Source organism: Passer montanus, unplaced genomic scaffold (assembly GCF_014805655.1).
Source record: "Passer montanus isolate IOZ18808 unplaced genomic scaffold, ASM1480565v1 scaffold57, whole genome shotgun sequence".
Taxonomy (NCBI): domain Eukaryota; kingdom Metazoa; phylum Chordata; class Aves; order Passeriformes; family Passeridae; genus Passer; species Passer montanus.
Window position 1 is genome coordinate 2,120,831 of NW_024370705.1, and position 16,325 is coordinate 2,137,155.

Here is a 16,325-nt window from a genome sequence, read left to right on the forward strand (position 1 = left end):
GCAGCTTGCAGTGTTATCCAGGGGAATTTCTAATGCCTGTGTCTCCCGTGAGAGACAAGGACAGCATGAGGCCAAATGAATTCCAAATGTAACATTTCTCTTCTTCCCTGCTGTTCTTCCCCAGTCTGCCCAGGTTCCACAGTGAAATGCAATTGCAGGTGGCAGAACCTCTGAACTGTGCTGGGCACACATTAAAGCTATAGAGTTGCTAAGTCAATAGACAGATGGAAAAACACCCCTTGGGGTCAGTGCTCACCACTGGCACTGTACCAGATCAGTGGTGTGTTCTGCAGTAACTGCAGTAACTTCCACTTTCCTGCCTCAGCTCCTTCTCCCTGATTTCACTCTTTGCTGGTCCTTCAGCAGGAGCTGCTCTCAGCTGGAGCACTGCAGAGGGACTGTTCATCGCTGTCACACAGCACCAAGGCTGGTTTAAAAAGCTGCCTTGGATCCCTCTGTCCCTTCCTGAGAAGTGGCTGCTCTGCTACAGCTCCAGTGCCTCCTGCCAGAAGCCAGGCTGCTTTGCTGGGCTCCTCCTCTGCTCCGTGGCCTTTCCATCTCCTGCATTCATCCTCCCAACCCACACCAATCCAAAGAGCCAGACCTCAGGAGCCCTGCTCTCCCAAGTGCTCACTATTGCTGCATCTCTGGCAGTTACTGATAAACCAGAGAACTGATAATTAACCTGCCAATATGAATGTTTGTGAGTTGTTTTAATCCTATCCCAAGGCCCTTCTCTCATACATCTGCAAGAGACATCTCAAATTACTTTGACTACTTACCCTCCCTATCTTGACTTCAGGAAAGAAGAAAATTTTAACAATTTTATTTCAATTGCTGTTTCACACCTAAAGATTGGAGCATATCATGTCACAGTAACCAAACAAACTGGATTTCATGAAGTTAAACTTTGCCTTCACTGCTATCATTTTGTCATCTTGTTCAAAATGCTGTAAAAGGAGGAGCAAGAAAATAAAATAAAATTTTCTTTCTCTGATTTATTTGCAGGAAATCCTCATCTCTTTCTTCTTCCTTATCTTTGCTGAGATCCTCATCAGCTCAACATATTCATCTTCCTCTTCATTCCAGAAACAAAGGAAAACTTTTTAATGAAAATAATGATGAATTTGGCATATTAGATTTTAGGAGACCTCATTCCTTTACAGGAAATACTTCCCTTGAGGAAGTACCACCTAAACCAAGTGGTCAGCAGAAAGACCATATATGAGGTCATAAAAGACCTTGATGCTTGCAGACTGCAAGACAAAAGCAAATTATTGTTTTCTATTATGAGAAAAGATACCACTATTTTTTCACAGACACAAGTGAAATCTTCACAAATGAGAGTCACTCTCATATGACCTTGGAAATGTAAGATCAGTCAGCAATCAACAAGTCATTATAATATAAAATGTATGCTATGTTAAACTCTTAGATTTCACTTAGAACGTGTTTTGTACCTAAACATCTTTAGTTCCAGTGCCCATGATTTTGTTATTCAGAATTTCATTTTGAGTTTTGGATTGTAACAAATTCAAATCAAATCTAAAAGAAGCCACTGAGTTTCTGTAGGTGTGAAAGTAAACTGCAGATGGCTTCAGCCATCCACAATGAGTCCAGTGTGGCTCAAGCTGGCTTAGAACCAAGGCTGATTTTCAGCTCTTTACACAAAACTGTTTGACACACCTCATGGAGGTGGGGTTCATGTGTTTGTCCATTTTGCAGCAAGTATTTCTTACAAAGCTCTATTAAAAAATAATTCCAAGATCTCCTTAATTCAGTAATAATTCTTTAAACATGAAATCATGCACAACTGCCAGTGTAGCAGCTTTTTCAAGAATTTAGGTGACATTTCCAACAGAAATGGTCAAATTCGTGGATTTCACAAAAATCCGGGAAGTAAGCTCCTATAATTAATTTCTCTAAAATTGTAATAAGGTGAAATAGTACCATGGCTCAGAATCACCAGAAATCCCTCAAAATGTAAGAGAAATTTCACTGTGAGCTGGTGGGATTTGCTGCTATTTGAGGCCCTCAGTAATGATTTTCAAGGGGTGAATCCTTATGGCAGCCTCCTTACACCTCACTACAATTTGAGAAAAAATACATAATGAAAAGGAAGCATTGACATTTTGAAACAGTAGCCAAGAGATATGCAAGTAGTTACAATGTCAGTGTTCAAGAGAAAATACAAAAAATGCCAAATCATTCTAAACACTCCTGCCAGCCAGGATAAACAGCATTTGCTATGCAGTTATACAGACAATAGTTGGAGTTACACAAGTTACTAAGGTTTTAATATTAACATGCACTTTTTTCTCATTTATTTAGACTCACAGGATTTGCAGTGAACCCCTCTGTAAATAATTACCTTCTCTGTTTTATAAACTGAAAATACTGCTGAGGGTGAGCTTGAGCATTTACTGAGGACCTCAGTATAATCTCATTTCCCCATTTGCCCCCACCAGGACAGGCCCCTGGCATGAGGAGAATGAGCAAAGACTTTGAAGGCAAAAAAGCACAGGGCACCAATCACACAGGAAAAGCACAGGGCACCAAACACACAGGAAAAGCACAGGGCATCAGCCATGCAGGAAAAGCACAGGGCATCAGCCACACAGGAAAAGCACAGGGCACCAATCACACAGAGCAGGGCATCAACCACACAGGAAAAGCAGAGGGCACCAGCCACGCAGGAAAAGCAGAGGGCATCAACCACACAGGAAAAGCAGAGGGCATCAGCCACACAGGGAAAGCAGAGGGCACCAACCACACAGGAAAAGCACAGGGCACCAACCACACAGGAAAAGCACAGGGCACCAATCACACAGGAAAAGCACAGGGCATCAATCACACAGGAAAAGCACAGGGCATCAGCCATACAGGGAAAGCACAGGGCATCAGCCACGCAGGAAAGCCCCAGGCAAACCAAGCTGTTTTTCCCAGTGCTGGCTCCAGTGGAAGCTACACAGAACTACAGCTGGAGCTTTACCTCAAAAGAAAGGAGCCTCTGGGAATCAAAGGTGATTTTTCACTGCCTGCAACACTGATTTTGGAGCCATTCTGTGTCAAAAGTGAAACCTGAGGTAGGAAGATCCTGATGATCCTATCCCAATTCATTAGGGCATATTTACATTTTTGATAACTTTCATGACTCTTACTACTTTTTCACCACACCTGGTCAACATCCCCATAAACACCAGACAACAAATACCCTTCCTCAGCACAATCTAGCTGATTCATAAGGCCAGAACAAAATTAGCAAAATCAGCCTCTGAAATTTGCCTATTTTTCTTCTAATTACAATATTTACATTTCAAAGAATCTGAAACAGAACACCACATACTTTACTTATTAATAAATAACAGTAGCTAAACCTTAGACCAGCTGCTTTTTGTTTTCTGTAGATAATGGCAGATATACACACTAGTGTATATTATAGAAGTAAAGCATTTTACTGCTCCTGGAAGCCTATTTGGATTGTTTTGCCTGAACTCTTCTTGTTTCCCTTTCCAATGCCCTCACTGGTCCCCAGATGCAAATTTTCTCTGCTTTGAAACCTTCCCCCTGGAGACTGGACTAGATGTAATTATTTCCTGAAATATTTAATCTGGCAGTGTTAACTTTGGCCAGTCGAAGTAAATATAAGTGAGTGAAGATGAAATAGTCAAAATTTAACTCTGATCCCTGAAGCCAAATGCCCAGTGCTGCAGCAGCAGGCAGGAGACAGAGAGACACAAGCCTGTGATGACAAAGACACACCACAAGCTGGACAGCCAGCCCTCAGGCAGAGATGACTGGTTTCCTTTCAAACCTGGTAAGTGCTTCGTGGGCTATTTACATCTGGGACATTTTTCTGTGCTACTGGGGCTTCAAAGAAAACAAAATTGGTATCTTAGTAAGAACAAGGCTCCTGTTCACTATAAGCATCTTGGAAGTGGTTCTGCCCACTATTTTGAGATATTATGGCACTTCATAAACTCTGCCATTCATCTTTACCATATTTTTATCAATATGTTTGCATGTCTTAAATGTTTTCCTGGACTGGAAAATATTTGCTTTTCTACAAACATAATTTGCTTTGCTTACCTGGTGAAAAAAAAAGTGTTTTTAAAAATATATTTAATTATTTAGTGCAGAACATGGCAACAGAGGTTTTGAGAGGCAGGGAACAGGACTGGATGCTAGAAGCCCTGGTGCCCTGACAAGGATATTTGTGGAAGCTGCACTTCTTTGAGTTGATGTAGGGAAATCACAGGAGGATGTACAACTCACAGCAGGACAAGCAGAGGGAACATTCCTACCTGAAAATCCCCTGAACAAATGAGATGTTTCTGGAGAATGAAAGACAGATTTTGAGAACAGCCTGATGTGGGTACAACCTTAAGAAGATTTTGTTCTACCTCTGCAGGTTCAGTACCAGGGGCTCTTTCGAATGATCACTGTCCTGGGGATTGGTGGCACATTCCAAATTGGCTTTCAAATTTCCACCATCACCTACATGTCTCAGGTAGGCAAAGATGCACCTGGCACTGTGGTTAATGAGATGACTGAATGCCTGAGGCTGCTGCTCTGGCATTCACAAAGGGTTTGATCAGTTGATATTCCCCTCTCATTTCCCATTTGCTGTGCTATGCTATCATGAGGAGCAGTGTTGCAAACAGAAGGAAAGAGAGTTGTTAATAGAAGTGTCCCTCAGAAGACACACACTAACTGGGGTGGCATCTGTCTCCCCTAACATCTTACAGCACATGTGCCTTCTTCAATGGTTTCAGTTGATATTTTTATGGTTATCCATCCTCACAGAAAAATAGACCATGTGAGCCATGCTCTAGGAGAATGTCTGCTTCTCTCCACTGATCACAGGAAAAACTTCCATTAAGGGCAATGAAATCTAGAGGGAAGACATCATTATTTTACTGGAAAAACATGATTTTCTGGCTTCAGAGCACTAAGTTCTGAGTGAAAAGTATTTAAGAATTGCACTGAATGGGCACTGTGTAATGTGGTATTCTTGGCAGGTATGTTGAGAGAAAACCCATAACTCATTTGCAGGACTTTGTAGTACTGTTTACACTATTCTTTAGTACCAGTCCATGCCGTGCTTCCTGATTTCAAGGATAAAAATCCCAAAGATTGAACTTTTAATGGCAGGATGAGCATAGAACACCCTATTGTACTATGCCTTAGCTGATACACACTTCTAAAGCCTATGTGAAATAGTACCTCCAGCTGAAGCAACAAAATTATTTTGCAAATATGATAAAATACCTGCACTTCTGTCACAGGTATTGCTAAAATGAGCATAGCACACCCTATTATACTATGCCTTAGCTGATACGCACTTCTAAAACCTCCAGCTGAAGCAACAAAATTATTTTGCAAATATGATAAAATACCTGCACTTCTGTCACAGGTATTGCTAATGATTTTATTTTTTCTGTCTCAGCATGTTAAGGCTTTCATCAATGAAACGTGGCTGGAGCGCTATGGCTACCCCATCCAGCAGGATAACCTCCTGCTGCTGTGGTCTATCACCGTGTCCATCTTTGGGATAGGAGGGCTCTTGGGCTCTTCAGGAAGCAGATACCTCACTGTCAAATTTGGCAAGTATGTATGTTCGAAGACAGGTTGTCACTTGAATCTGAGCTTAAGGAAATGATAGTTGAGGTTTTAAATGAGACAGGCTGTAGCCAGCTTAGCTCTGGTCCAGGCTTCCTGCCCTTGTCCTGTGGCATGGACTGTGCTGCCAGCCTGGCACAGCAGCCACAGCTCCTCAGCTGGGTTAATCTCAGCAGTGGGGAAGGGCAGCACCTGGCTGAAGTCAGAATGGGTTCTGGAAAGTGCTACTCAAAACACAGAAGCATTCAGGTCGTTTTTGGTGCTGCAATAATGTGTTTCACAGTGGATGTTCAGGTGCAGAAGTGCTTTCAGAATTTTATCTGCTACACACCCCAGAATTGTTCCCAAACTCCCAGGTGCAGCTACATGCCAAGGCACACCATGAGTCCAAAGTACCCAGTGCTTATTTTGTCCTGGACCACATATGTGTCTTTTCAAAAAACCATCAAGACAACTTCAGCCAACTTCCTGCATGGCATTAAGTGCCATTTCCCTTCTGAGCCACAAAAATTCTTTTCATTTTCTTGCACTTACAGAAAGAAATGTCTCTTGTGCAACAACGTGCTGATGATAGTGGCAGCATCCATCATGGGCTGCAGTAAAATATCCCAGTCCTTTGAGATGATTCTAATTGGACGCTTCATGTGTGGAGTAAGTGCAGGTGAGTGACTTCTCCCACAGGTCAGCTGAATCTCACAAAATTTTACATCTTTTTTCAAAGTCAATAATAAGCCTCCACTAAGAAAACAAAATGTTGAAGTCAGTGACCATTTGTAAGAAGATTTTCTATAACGCTCTGCAATAAAAAGCATAATTATTATCAATTTCACTGATACCAAATGAAATTCAGCTTTGCCAAGTGTATGAATATTCAGAGATGTCAGAAATATTTTGATACCTCATGAAACAAGGGGTTTTCTGAAGGAAAAATATGCATAATATTTTCTTAAATTTAGCTAGCAGTACTGAAAGGTATACAGTTTGAAGTTAGTATTTTCATAAGGAGGAGTGTTCCAAGTAGCAAGTCCTTGGTTAGCACAAAGATCTGGGCTTAATAAAGCAAAATTACTCCTGACAAGTAAACTACAGGCAGTAAAAACATCCTGTGCTGCTATCAGTATTTTTTGTATTTTTCCCTACACAAAACTTGCCTTTCTATTGTTTGCATATTCACAGGGATGCTTCTTTTAACTTATTAAAGAGTTAACTTAGAGGTTAATGCTTATTTTTCAAATAACCAGATTTTGTACATTGCTTCTCTGACAAAGAGATGTGTTGAAGAGCTATGGTTGTATTTTGAGAACAGCTCACCAACAGGGGCCTTGCTCTGTTCTAGAATCTACATCATACCCCATTCAAAAACCTGATTTTTGTTAAAGAGACTGCACTCAAAAGAGATTGCTTTGCCATCACATACAGCCAAGAGAAGAACATGTTGCATTTGAAACAAATAAAAGAGGTGTGACCACCATATCATGAAAAAGCTTCTTTAGTATTCTTTTAGTATTTAGCATGTTTGAGTCAATAAATATGGCTGGAAACATCAACTCTGCCTGAAATCATAAAAATTATTGCTGGATAGCAGAAAAGAAATACTCATGTCTCCACCTAAATCACATACAAATCAACACTGACTGTAGCACTATATGTGATATTTTGCCAGGAGTCTACCATACAGCTCTTCAAAAGCATTCTGTCAGAAAAGGTTATGTGGGTTAACTACAAGCATCATTAAATACTGATAAAAATGTTTAATTATTCAGCACTTGCATACCTGGTGTCCTTTAAAACATGCTAAGGCTCACTGGAGATCTTATGATGAGGCTACACCTACACTTCAAAGAGAAAACTGTACATTTCTTATGATCAGGAAACTGCACTCTGCAAAGAGGACAAACACTTTTGTAGAAAGAGTTAAAAAATGTAGTACTGAAAGTCTTGTATGCGAGTTGAGGAATGTGCCAGAAACAGCTGTATTCTGTAATAGTTAATTCTTTACATCCAGTGGATATAACTGGATTTCCAATGGTCATGTCTTCTTTCTTCTCTCCCATAATTCCTCTTCACCTCAAGGTCTTTGTGTTCCTCTACATCACCAATATGTTGGAGAAATTTCCCCTAGGAAGCTCCGTGGATTTGCAAACTCTACATCCTCTTTCTTTTGGACGTTGGGAAAAGCCATAGGGCAAATTTCAGGACAAAGGTATAATGCAATTGATTACCCATACAATTAATTTCTGTATCCCTTTCACTTTTTGCTTCTCCCTCTGCTTTTCCATCGCCTCCTTTCTCTCCTGGAAGCAGATGCAATGAACTCTAACCCCCATTTTCTCCTGCCAGGGAGCTGCTGGGCAGCCAGTCGCTGTGGCCCGTGCTGATGGCCTCCTGTGGCCTCCCAGCACTGGTCCAGCTGGTCGCACTTCCCTTCTTCCCAGAGTCCCCACCCTATCTCCTCATGCAGAAAGGAGACCAGGAAGGCTGCAAAAAAGGTAACTGAGGGCTTCAGGTTCCTGTTCCTTACTTGACTTAGAATCATTTTGTGATGCTTGCTTTACCTATATAGAAAGAAATAAGTAGGACAAAGTTTCTCCCTGCTCATTTCCCACATGGCTCTGTGAATTCCTGCTAAGTCCATTATTGTTGTAGTCCCCACACAGAGCACAAAACTACTTCCCTCTACAGCTCTGTGTTACAAAACCTTTCACATTTGTCTGACACCACCTGCACTGTCAGTCTGATGATTAATGCTAAATAATAAATGAAAAATAGCTGTTTGCACTGCGGGACTCCACTGGCACCCCTCAGCTCTGGTTATTGGCTGTGTACCCTGCTCACACCCTGAGAGAAGGAGGAAGGCAGAGCAGTGGCCCCATGGGCAGGGAGGGAGCCCTTGTACACCCCACTAGGTCCCTCTGTCGCAGCAGGTCCCACTGAGCAGGAGGGGATCAGGGCTCTGGAACACCCTGCAAGACATCTCTGCCTCTCAGCACAGCCCCAGCCCACACACTGGGCTGCCAGACACTTGTACCCCCTGCTCAGAAACCTTCTTAGGCAACCAACAGAGATGAATTAACATGGCAGGTCTCGCTCTCCTTCTTCACAGCCATAAGGCAGCTTTGGGGTGAAGGCCAACACCAAGCAGAGATTGATGACATCATGAAAGAGAAAGCAACAATGAAAAACACCAAGATCTTGAGTGTCCTGGAACTAGTGAAAGAACCAGCTTTCCGTTGGCAGCTGTACATGATAGTTACTCTGACCGCCACAATTCAGCTATGTGGCATCAATGCAGTTGAGTGCATTTCCCCCTTGAAGTCCCGAGATATCACAGCTCACAGGAGCTCCCTCCATTTTTCTCAGGTTTCTCAGCCCAAACCTTGCTGTCTGCCAGCCCTTCTACAGGACAGCAGCAGCCACACAGCTTGGCTGGGCTCTCTGTGTGACATCCCTCTGGGCAGCTCTCATCCTTGCTGGAGTTACCTGTCTCCGTAGTCAGGCTCACTGAGCAGCACCTTTGGGAGCCATTGCAGAGCTCAGAGCTCACTCTTAGGAATGAGCCCACTCTCTACTGGCAAAATCTGTAGTTTTATGTGACTGCTCACTGCAGCTGCTGCTATTTATCCCCTGGCTCTTAGCACCCTGAGATATTGGGATGGCAGGCTGCTCACTGTGCCCTTAAAGCTAAGCACAAGCATGCTCCCTGTTCTGCAGCTTCTGCAGCTCTGCTCTTCCTCACAGCAGTGCTTTTCTGCAGTCCTTCTGAGGACTCTGCACGACCCTCCTACCTCTAACACCATGATGCAGCAGCATCTGTAAAGGAAATACCCAGCTGAATCTAACACAGCTTAAACTGGAATCTTTATCACCTCAGCATATCTCCAAACACTAGCAGAGATACTTGAAAAGATGTTTGTTTGCCCACTCATGACTCCATAAGCCATGCTCTTCTTTCTTGGGACTATCCTACAATGATATTTTTGGATGGGCTCTGAAAACAAGATGTACTTGGCTGTTTCTGAAAACACCTAAATCAGGATTTTGCAAACCTAATTGCATTTAGTAGCTGGAGATCCAATTATCCCAGCATTTTATCTTTTATTAAATTCATTAATGAATTAATTATATAATGCTTTATAATATTTTTGTCTGCTGATAGAGTGAATACTACCAAAACGAGTACAGAATTCCAGCTCACTCCAAAGCTGAGCTGCATACTCCCTGATTAGCAGCTGATATCTAGGGCAGTGTCACACAAGTTTGGATAAGAAATCAATTCTTTCCTTCTCTTACTGTTTGATTTTTTTTTCCAGATTTATTTTTATACTTTTGAAGTCCTCCAGGCAGCTGGCTTTGATGAAAAAATGGCCTCCTATATGACCCTCTCTATTGGACTCTCTGAACTCGTAGCTGCTGTAGTCTGTGTAAGTCACATTATTGGGGAGTGGAGCACACTTTGCTGTCCAGCACTGACCCTGATGTGATTTCTGTCCTTCAGAGCTCCATCATTGAGAGGCTGGGCAGGAAAGTGCTCCTAAGAGGAGGCTACTGGATCATGGGTTCACTGCTAGCTGCTATCACCGTGACTCTGTCCCTGCAGGTAAGGAAATTCTGCTCACAGCCGATTGCTCTGTCCATTCTATTTCTGATCTAAAGGTCAGGCAGGACCACATTACTGAGAAAGTGAGGCTTAGATCAAGCTTGTCTATATGTAGGCTTAAACTCTCTCTTAGCCAGTAGTTTCTTGTACTCCTGCCTTCCTTTCATGATCCCATGACCTCAGCAAGGAATGTATAAAGCACTGGGAGACTGGTTCCTGACTTCATCAGAGTCAAACACCAAACACCAGCCAGCACAGACCAGTTGTAGGAAAATGGCCCTCTCTATTCATGCTGGTTTTAACAAGCAACAGCAAAACCCCAGACCTTTGGCATCAGTTAGTTTGAAACTGAACTTTGCTGCAGATAATTGTGGGAAGGCACTCTCTGTCCACAGACTGGAGACCAGCTCACTTCTCAGACAGTGATACCTCTGTGTCATTGCTGTAGCTCCTTCAGAAGCTCATCACCTGTGGTACCAGGTACCAGGTACCAGTACTGTGTTACCAGCACTCATCCAGAGCTACTCTGTAGATACACTGCAAAACTGACCTGGAAGCAAGGTGGCAGCAGACTTCTGGTTTTGTTTCATTCATGAAAGCTCTCAAACATAGGAGAGAGAAATCATTTTTTCCTAAAGTATCGAGTCTCATTTCTCCTTGATTAAGATCTATAAAAATTGCTTTTCAGTACCAGTTTTTAAATCCATAACTTAACAAAAGTTAAGAAAGGTGTGGTTTGTCCTTCTCATTTCTCTAAGGACCAGAGCAAGAACTATGAGGTCAAAAAGAAAGAACAGGGTGCAAAAGAACTCTTCAGACTTGATTTAATGGAAGCCTCTGTAGATTTGCAGCTGCTCTGCCCTGGCAGACCTGTCTGCTCACCTAACAAAGATCTCAGCTGCCCCATCCACAGAGCAAAGCACTCCCAGCTCTCAGCTCCCACACACTGAGTATTTCTTTCTGGAGGTGGCAGTGTTGGGAAAGCAGGAGCATTCCTCACCCAGGGCCGTTAACAGTTTTTAACAAGAAGTTTGTTATGGCTTTTTTCCCCAGGACTGGTACTTCTGGATGCCATACTGCAGCCTTGTTCTCATTATCCTGTTTACAGTTGTCTTTGCTGTTGGGCCAGGTAAGTTCTCAATCAAAGCAAATAAAGGAATTGAATCATGTGAGCTTATTAATAGGGTTAGGAAAATACTGCCTTATATTGCATAATATTTAGCATAAGTAAATTCATTTAACATAATCTTGCAGTCATTTAAACCCTGTGGGTCCAATTATTCATAACATTCAATACCATCAGGTTTGAGTTTTGCTAAAAAGAGAAAAGGAGCACACTGGAAAAATACAGCAAAAATAGAGCAAAAGCAGATGGGTAAAAGATTCTTTTAAATGCTAGGGGGAAAAAAAAAAGATAAGAAAAGCAAGAGTTCTTTTAAATTTCGTGTTGTATAACATTACATCTTATCCCACATAGACAGCAGTGCAGAAGACCTACTTTGGAATAATTTTTTTCCTAGTCTTTATTGCCTGCTACTCATTAAATTTTATTTTATAAAGGCTAATAATTTTTTTAATATTTGCCTTCCCATATGGCAGGGTTGAATTATTTTCCTAACTCAAAACAGTTGAAATCCTGTGACTTCAAAACATGACTGAAATGCCCAGGAAATAAATCTGGGAAGATCACTCATTGATAATCTAGCAGAATCACACTGAAAATTCATTTTATCAGTAATAATTGTCATTCTATCCTGGTACATCTTCTTTCATGAGATGATGAGGGGCTTTCTCAAGTGTCAACTATTTAATTATTGGATGTCCCCAAGAATTTATTTGAGTATTTTACTACTTTCATAAACAGATGCCTAGCAGTTTATTAAATTTATTTGAGTATTTTACCACTTTCATGAACGGATGCCTAGCAGTTTATTAGAAGCCACAAACATTTTCTTTTGTAGCAAAGAGCAGAATACTCAATGCCACTGCACAATTCTGGCACTCATGGCAGTCCCTTCTAGCAGCATCAATTCTCTGACTGTGTAACAGTAACACCCAATCCAAGCGTGGATGCCAAACTCATCAAACAAGAACCAATTCTTGCTCTTCTTTCCTTCCAGGTGGTGCCACGGTTTCCACCAGGGTTGAAATTTTCAAGCTGTCCTGCAGACCCCCTGCCTTCGTGATCAGCGCCGTTCTGAACTGGCTGGGGGTGTTTGTGATTGGCACCACGTTCCCGTTCATCGTGGTGAGTGCCCTGCTCTGGCAGGGGGCACGGCTGCCTCAGCCTGCGGGGCTCCTGGCACCGCGCTCCCGTGACCTCTGCTGCAACCAAAGGGCCCTGATCCACCCGAGAGACTCATTCAGTCTGAAATATTTGTCAAAGATCAAAATACGAACAAATCCTTATCAAATTCAAAATACTTCGGGTGATACCTGGAGCAGAGGCTAGACAGAGCTAAAAAGGTATTTCTTAAAGGCCTTCAAAGGACACACCTTGGGCAGTGCAAAAGTCTCACAGAGGCTACACCCAAGGTGGACATTGGTCACGAGTTTCTCAGACTGATTTAAGTTTGGTCTATTTGCATATCAGAGGTTAATTTTCCAATTATAGCTTCAGGTAATGCAGTCACCAGTTCCCCTGGTTCCCTCTACCCCATTCCCTTTTGTTTAAACTTTTCAGGGTCTGAGGCTGTGTTGGTGGCCTTGGTTCTCAGGTCTGGAATGATTGTTCTGTCTGCCCAAAATGTGAAGAGAGCTAACTAACACTCTGTATCAGTTCAGAGTTATACACAAATACGCTGCAGGACCTGAAAAATGTAAAAGCTAAAACTTAAGGCATTATGGGACTCAAATACAAAAAGCGTGCCAAGAAAGTGACTAAAGCAAAGATAAGCTAATCCTGTTTTCTTTCTCACTTTGTTCTTCCCTGCAGGAAAGACTGAAGCACTTCTGCTTCCTCATCTTTATGGTGGTACTTTTCACTTCAGGGATGATTATCCACCTGTTCCTTCCAGAAACAAAAGGGAAATCAATCATGGAAATCACAGAAGAATTCGATAAGCTAAACTTTAAAAACAAGCATATTCCAGCAACTCCAAATCATGTCACAGAGGATTACACCTTCTGCACCAGGCTTTGACTGACCATAAGGGAGAATAAGGTTTTTGTAAAAAAAGTAGGAAAAAAAAAAGACATTTGCCATTTTCTGACTAACAAGTTGCTCCAAATGGACTGTCAGCTTTCCTATCTGTCACTTACAACGTTCCCATTTTGCCAAACCAGCTTCTTTCTCAAGCACTCCACTCTGGGCAGCTCTGGAAAGTGATAAGGGCTGATATTAACAGGATAGACTTGTGTGAATCATGAGCATTTTGGCTTAACGTGCTGGTGTGTAAATCTCTTCTTAACAGAGCAACTAATACACACTGAAACTACACATGTAGAATTTATAAACACTCTGCTGACCACAGAGAAAGGAAAGACCTGTGATCCTCTCTCTCTATGATTTTTGAGTATGTTTTTACAGCACTGAAATGGGAACAGTGAAGTTCTTGGCTTGCTGTCTCTGGCTAGTGTTCAATCCACAACAGATTAAAGAAAAAATTTAGTGGAATAGGAGACAAATTCTTTGTTTCTCTAGATTCAACTGAATGACCAAACCTTGCCAGGTTCCCATGCACAGTGCCATGCTGTCCTTGTGTAGTGTCTCGTTTGACAGGCTCCAACCATTTCAGATTGTCTTTCAGCAGCAATCGAGCTAAAAGGACTGATGGAGAGAGTCCAGCCACCATAAACCCCAAGCACCAGAGTCATTTTAGATACTCTGTGCTCTCCTGCCCATCACTGCTGTCATCTCAAGCCTGCAGCTCTTCCTCCAGGAGAAGAATTTCCACAGATATCTCAAGGACTGTGAACCCCACAGCAGCTGAAGTGCTATTTTCTTCCTGTGACTTTTGCCTACCTGGAACCTGCTTATTGCAGAAGAGCTGCCTCAGACTGGAATGGATTGAATCAGAAACTTTTTTTTTTAAATATACAGACCCATGGGACATTTCTTTTCTTTATAAGGTGTCTAACATTCTGTGTGTTTCCCTCTATTAATGAGAGGCTCCCATGGTTGTAGAAGGAAAGCAATACTATGAGGAAGAACATGAACAAAATGAACAAAAAAACCAAAAAATGGCTTACTGTGAGGCACACTATACAATTTAAATCCAAACTCTAGACTTGCACAGTAAAATTAATGCTTTTACCTCTGCTTTTGCTTTGACTGGCATATTTACTTCAACTCAAATAAGGTTATTCAAATTGAAAATTCAATTGTTCATCTTAACTGCTGTTTATTTTTAATTGCAAATGGTAACCATAATAAAAATGGCAGATTGCCTTGTAATAAAACTTCTGGCCTCCACAAACATTTCTTTCCCCACATCATGATCTCCTCAGAGGGAGTTGACTAGAAAAGTTGTTGGTGTGCCTAACCTTCCATGATTAGGGTTTTTCATTATTCCTGTCTTTAGTACTGACTGACACTTCAGACATCTCATTAAATATAACTACATAAATAGAATTATGTATCTACAAAACATGAAGTGTCCTAAAGTCAGAAAACTCAATAATATTGTAGTGTTCCATATACATGTAATATGATTAAAAACTACCAGTCATCTGGACACAGCTACCAATATAGATAAGAAATATCAACTTTTTGCAAAACAGAATTCTCTCTTCTCTATCAGCCCTTCTGGAAACACCATTCCATGACAACACTCCCTGAAACCTGGGGAAACAAGAGCAGAGTGGCAGTGTGTGGCATTGCTGCCAGACTGCCCAGTGAGTCACTCCTCTAGCTCAGTTATTCATTAGGTGCCGTGTAGGAAAGCCTTCCCCACAGGATGCTCCTCAGGCTGCCAGCCATGCCCTATGGAACATTGCTGTGACAATGAGGTGGAACAGCCATGGGGAGCACAGGTCAGCCTTGGCCTGTGCTCAGTGGAGCAGGAGCTGTGTCACGGGGACAGGGAGGTCAGGGGATGAAACAGCAAAAGGGATGGCTCAAATATACTGCGAGGGCACAGGGACAAAGGGGACAGTAATTCAGGAACACTGCATGCACATCATCTTCCAGAGAATCACCTGATAGGTAAGATATGTCTCCAAAACTAATTAAGGCAGATATAAAAACTTCTAAAATGTATTTATGAACTTCTGTCAGCTGGACCCAAAAAAATATGGATCTGTATTAAGGAAGGCTCAGCAAAGCTTTGGATGTGTGTGTCACACATAGATAAATGGCTAAATGACCTGATGCTGTGAGATTTACTGTCCTGAGCACAAATCTAAAGGATATCTGTAAGATATTATGGAACTGCACATCTAATACATGGGGTCTCAGAACAGTCTAAGCAGTAACAGCACACAAGAAGTACAGTCACTAATCACCATAAATGCAAAAGACATTACACAGGAAGAGAGTTATGAGATTCAACCTACCCAAAGCAGGAATTCTAATTTAAAGTCTGAGAGCAAAAAGTGTAAGTTCTAATATGTATAAATACACAAAGTAGAAGTGGGTGAAGTAAAACATTAGAAAATATGTGCAAATGCAGGCTGCATTTGAGGAGGAGTGCCCCGTGCTGAAGTCTACACGTTATTGCCTGTTTGTGTGTCCCCCCAATATCATCTGAGCAAGGCAGATACCAGCAGCCAACATGGAATTTTGTCCCTTAGTCAGATGCACACCATGTTTTTCAACTTTGTGTAATTTTATAGAAAAGGAAATTAATTCTTAGCATCAAAAGAACAGTGTCATTTGCACTCTAACAACAGCTTATCTTCTGGAGAACCTCCACTGAAAAAAAATCCCTCCATGAACTAGCAGCACAAATCAACAGCAAAGTCAAGGCCATGATGAGGCCCGAGAGTGGCAGGAGAAATGGCTGGGTGGTGCCAAACACTACATTTCAAACATTAGCAAGGGAATCCAGGAATATGCTCTGCATATGAAATATTTTCTAGTAAATATGACTGCTGGCATCAACTATGCCATTTATGATTTATTCACCGTCTCCTTCAACTGAAGGAGAAGTGTAAATGTCAAGTT

General features: G+C 41.9%; 1 protein-coding gene across 1 annotated transcript; it reads left to right on the forward strand.

Moving 5' to 3' along the window:
- Positions 1-3,068: 3,068 nt before the first annotated feature.
- On the forward strand, positions 3,069-14,394 carry LOC120510274 (solute carrier family 2, facilitated glucose transporter member 11-like). The gene is made up of 13 exons (XM_039725930.1): positions 3,069-3,086; positions 3,694-3,817; positions 4,412-4,510; positions 5,450-5,610; positions 6,159-6,283; positions 7,696-7,825; positions 7,963-8,111; positions 8,726-8,913; positions 9,933-10,043; positions 10,118-10,219; positions 11,273-11,348; positions 12,340-12,467; positions 13,155-14,394. The coding sequence occupies exons 2-13, from the start codon at positions 3,794-3,796 to the stop codon at positions 13,359-13,361; spliced, it is 1,500 nt and encodes a 499-aa protein (XP_039581864.1). The 5' UTR covers positions 3,069-3,086; positions 3,694-3,793; the 3' UTR covers positions 13,362-14,394.
- Positions 14,395-16,325: the final 1,931 nt, after the last annotated feature.

What these genes read in the sequence shown, in the direction of transcription:
- LOC120510274 (XM_039725930.1), top strand. Translation starts at nt 3,794, where the DNA reads ATGACTGGTTTCCTTTCAAACCTG. An exon ending in CTGGTTTCCTTTCAAACCTG is followed by an intron (nt 3,818 to 4,411) that starts GTAAGTGCTTCG and finishes CTACCTCTGCAG; the next exon opens with GTTCAGTACCAGGGGCTCTT. An exon ending in CCACGTTCCCGTTCATCGTG is followed by an intron (nt 12,468 to 13,154) that starts GTGAGTGCCCTG and finishes TCTTCCCTGCAG; the next exon opens with GAAAGACTGAAGCACTTCTG.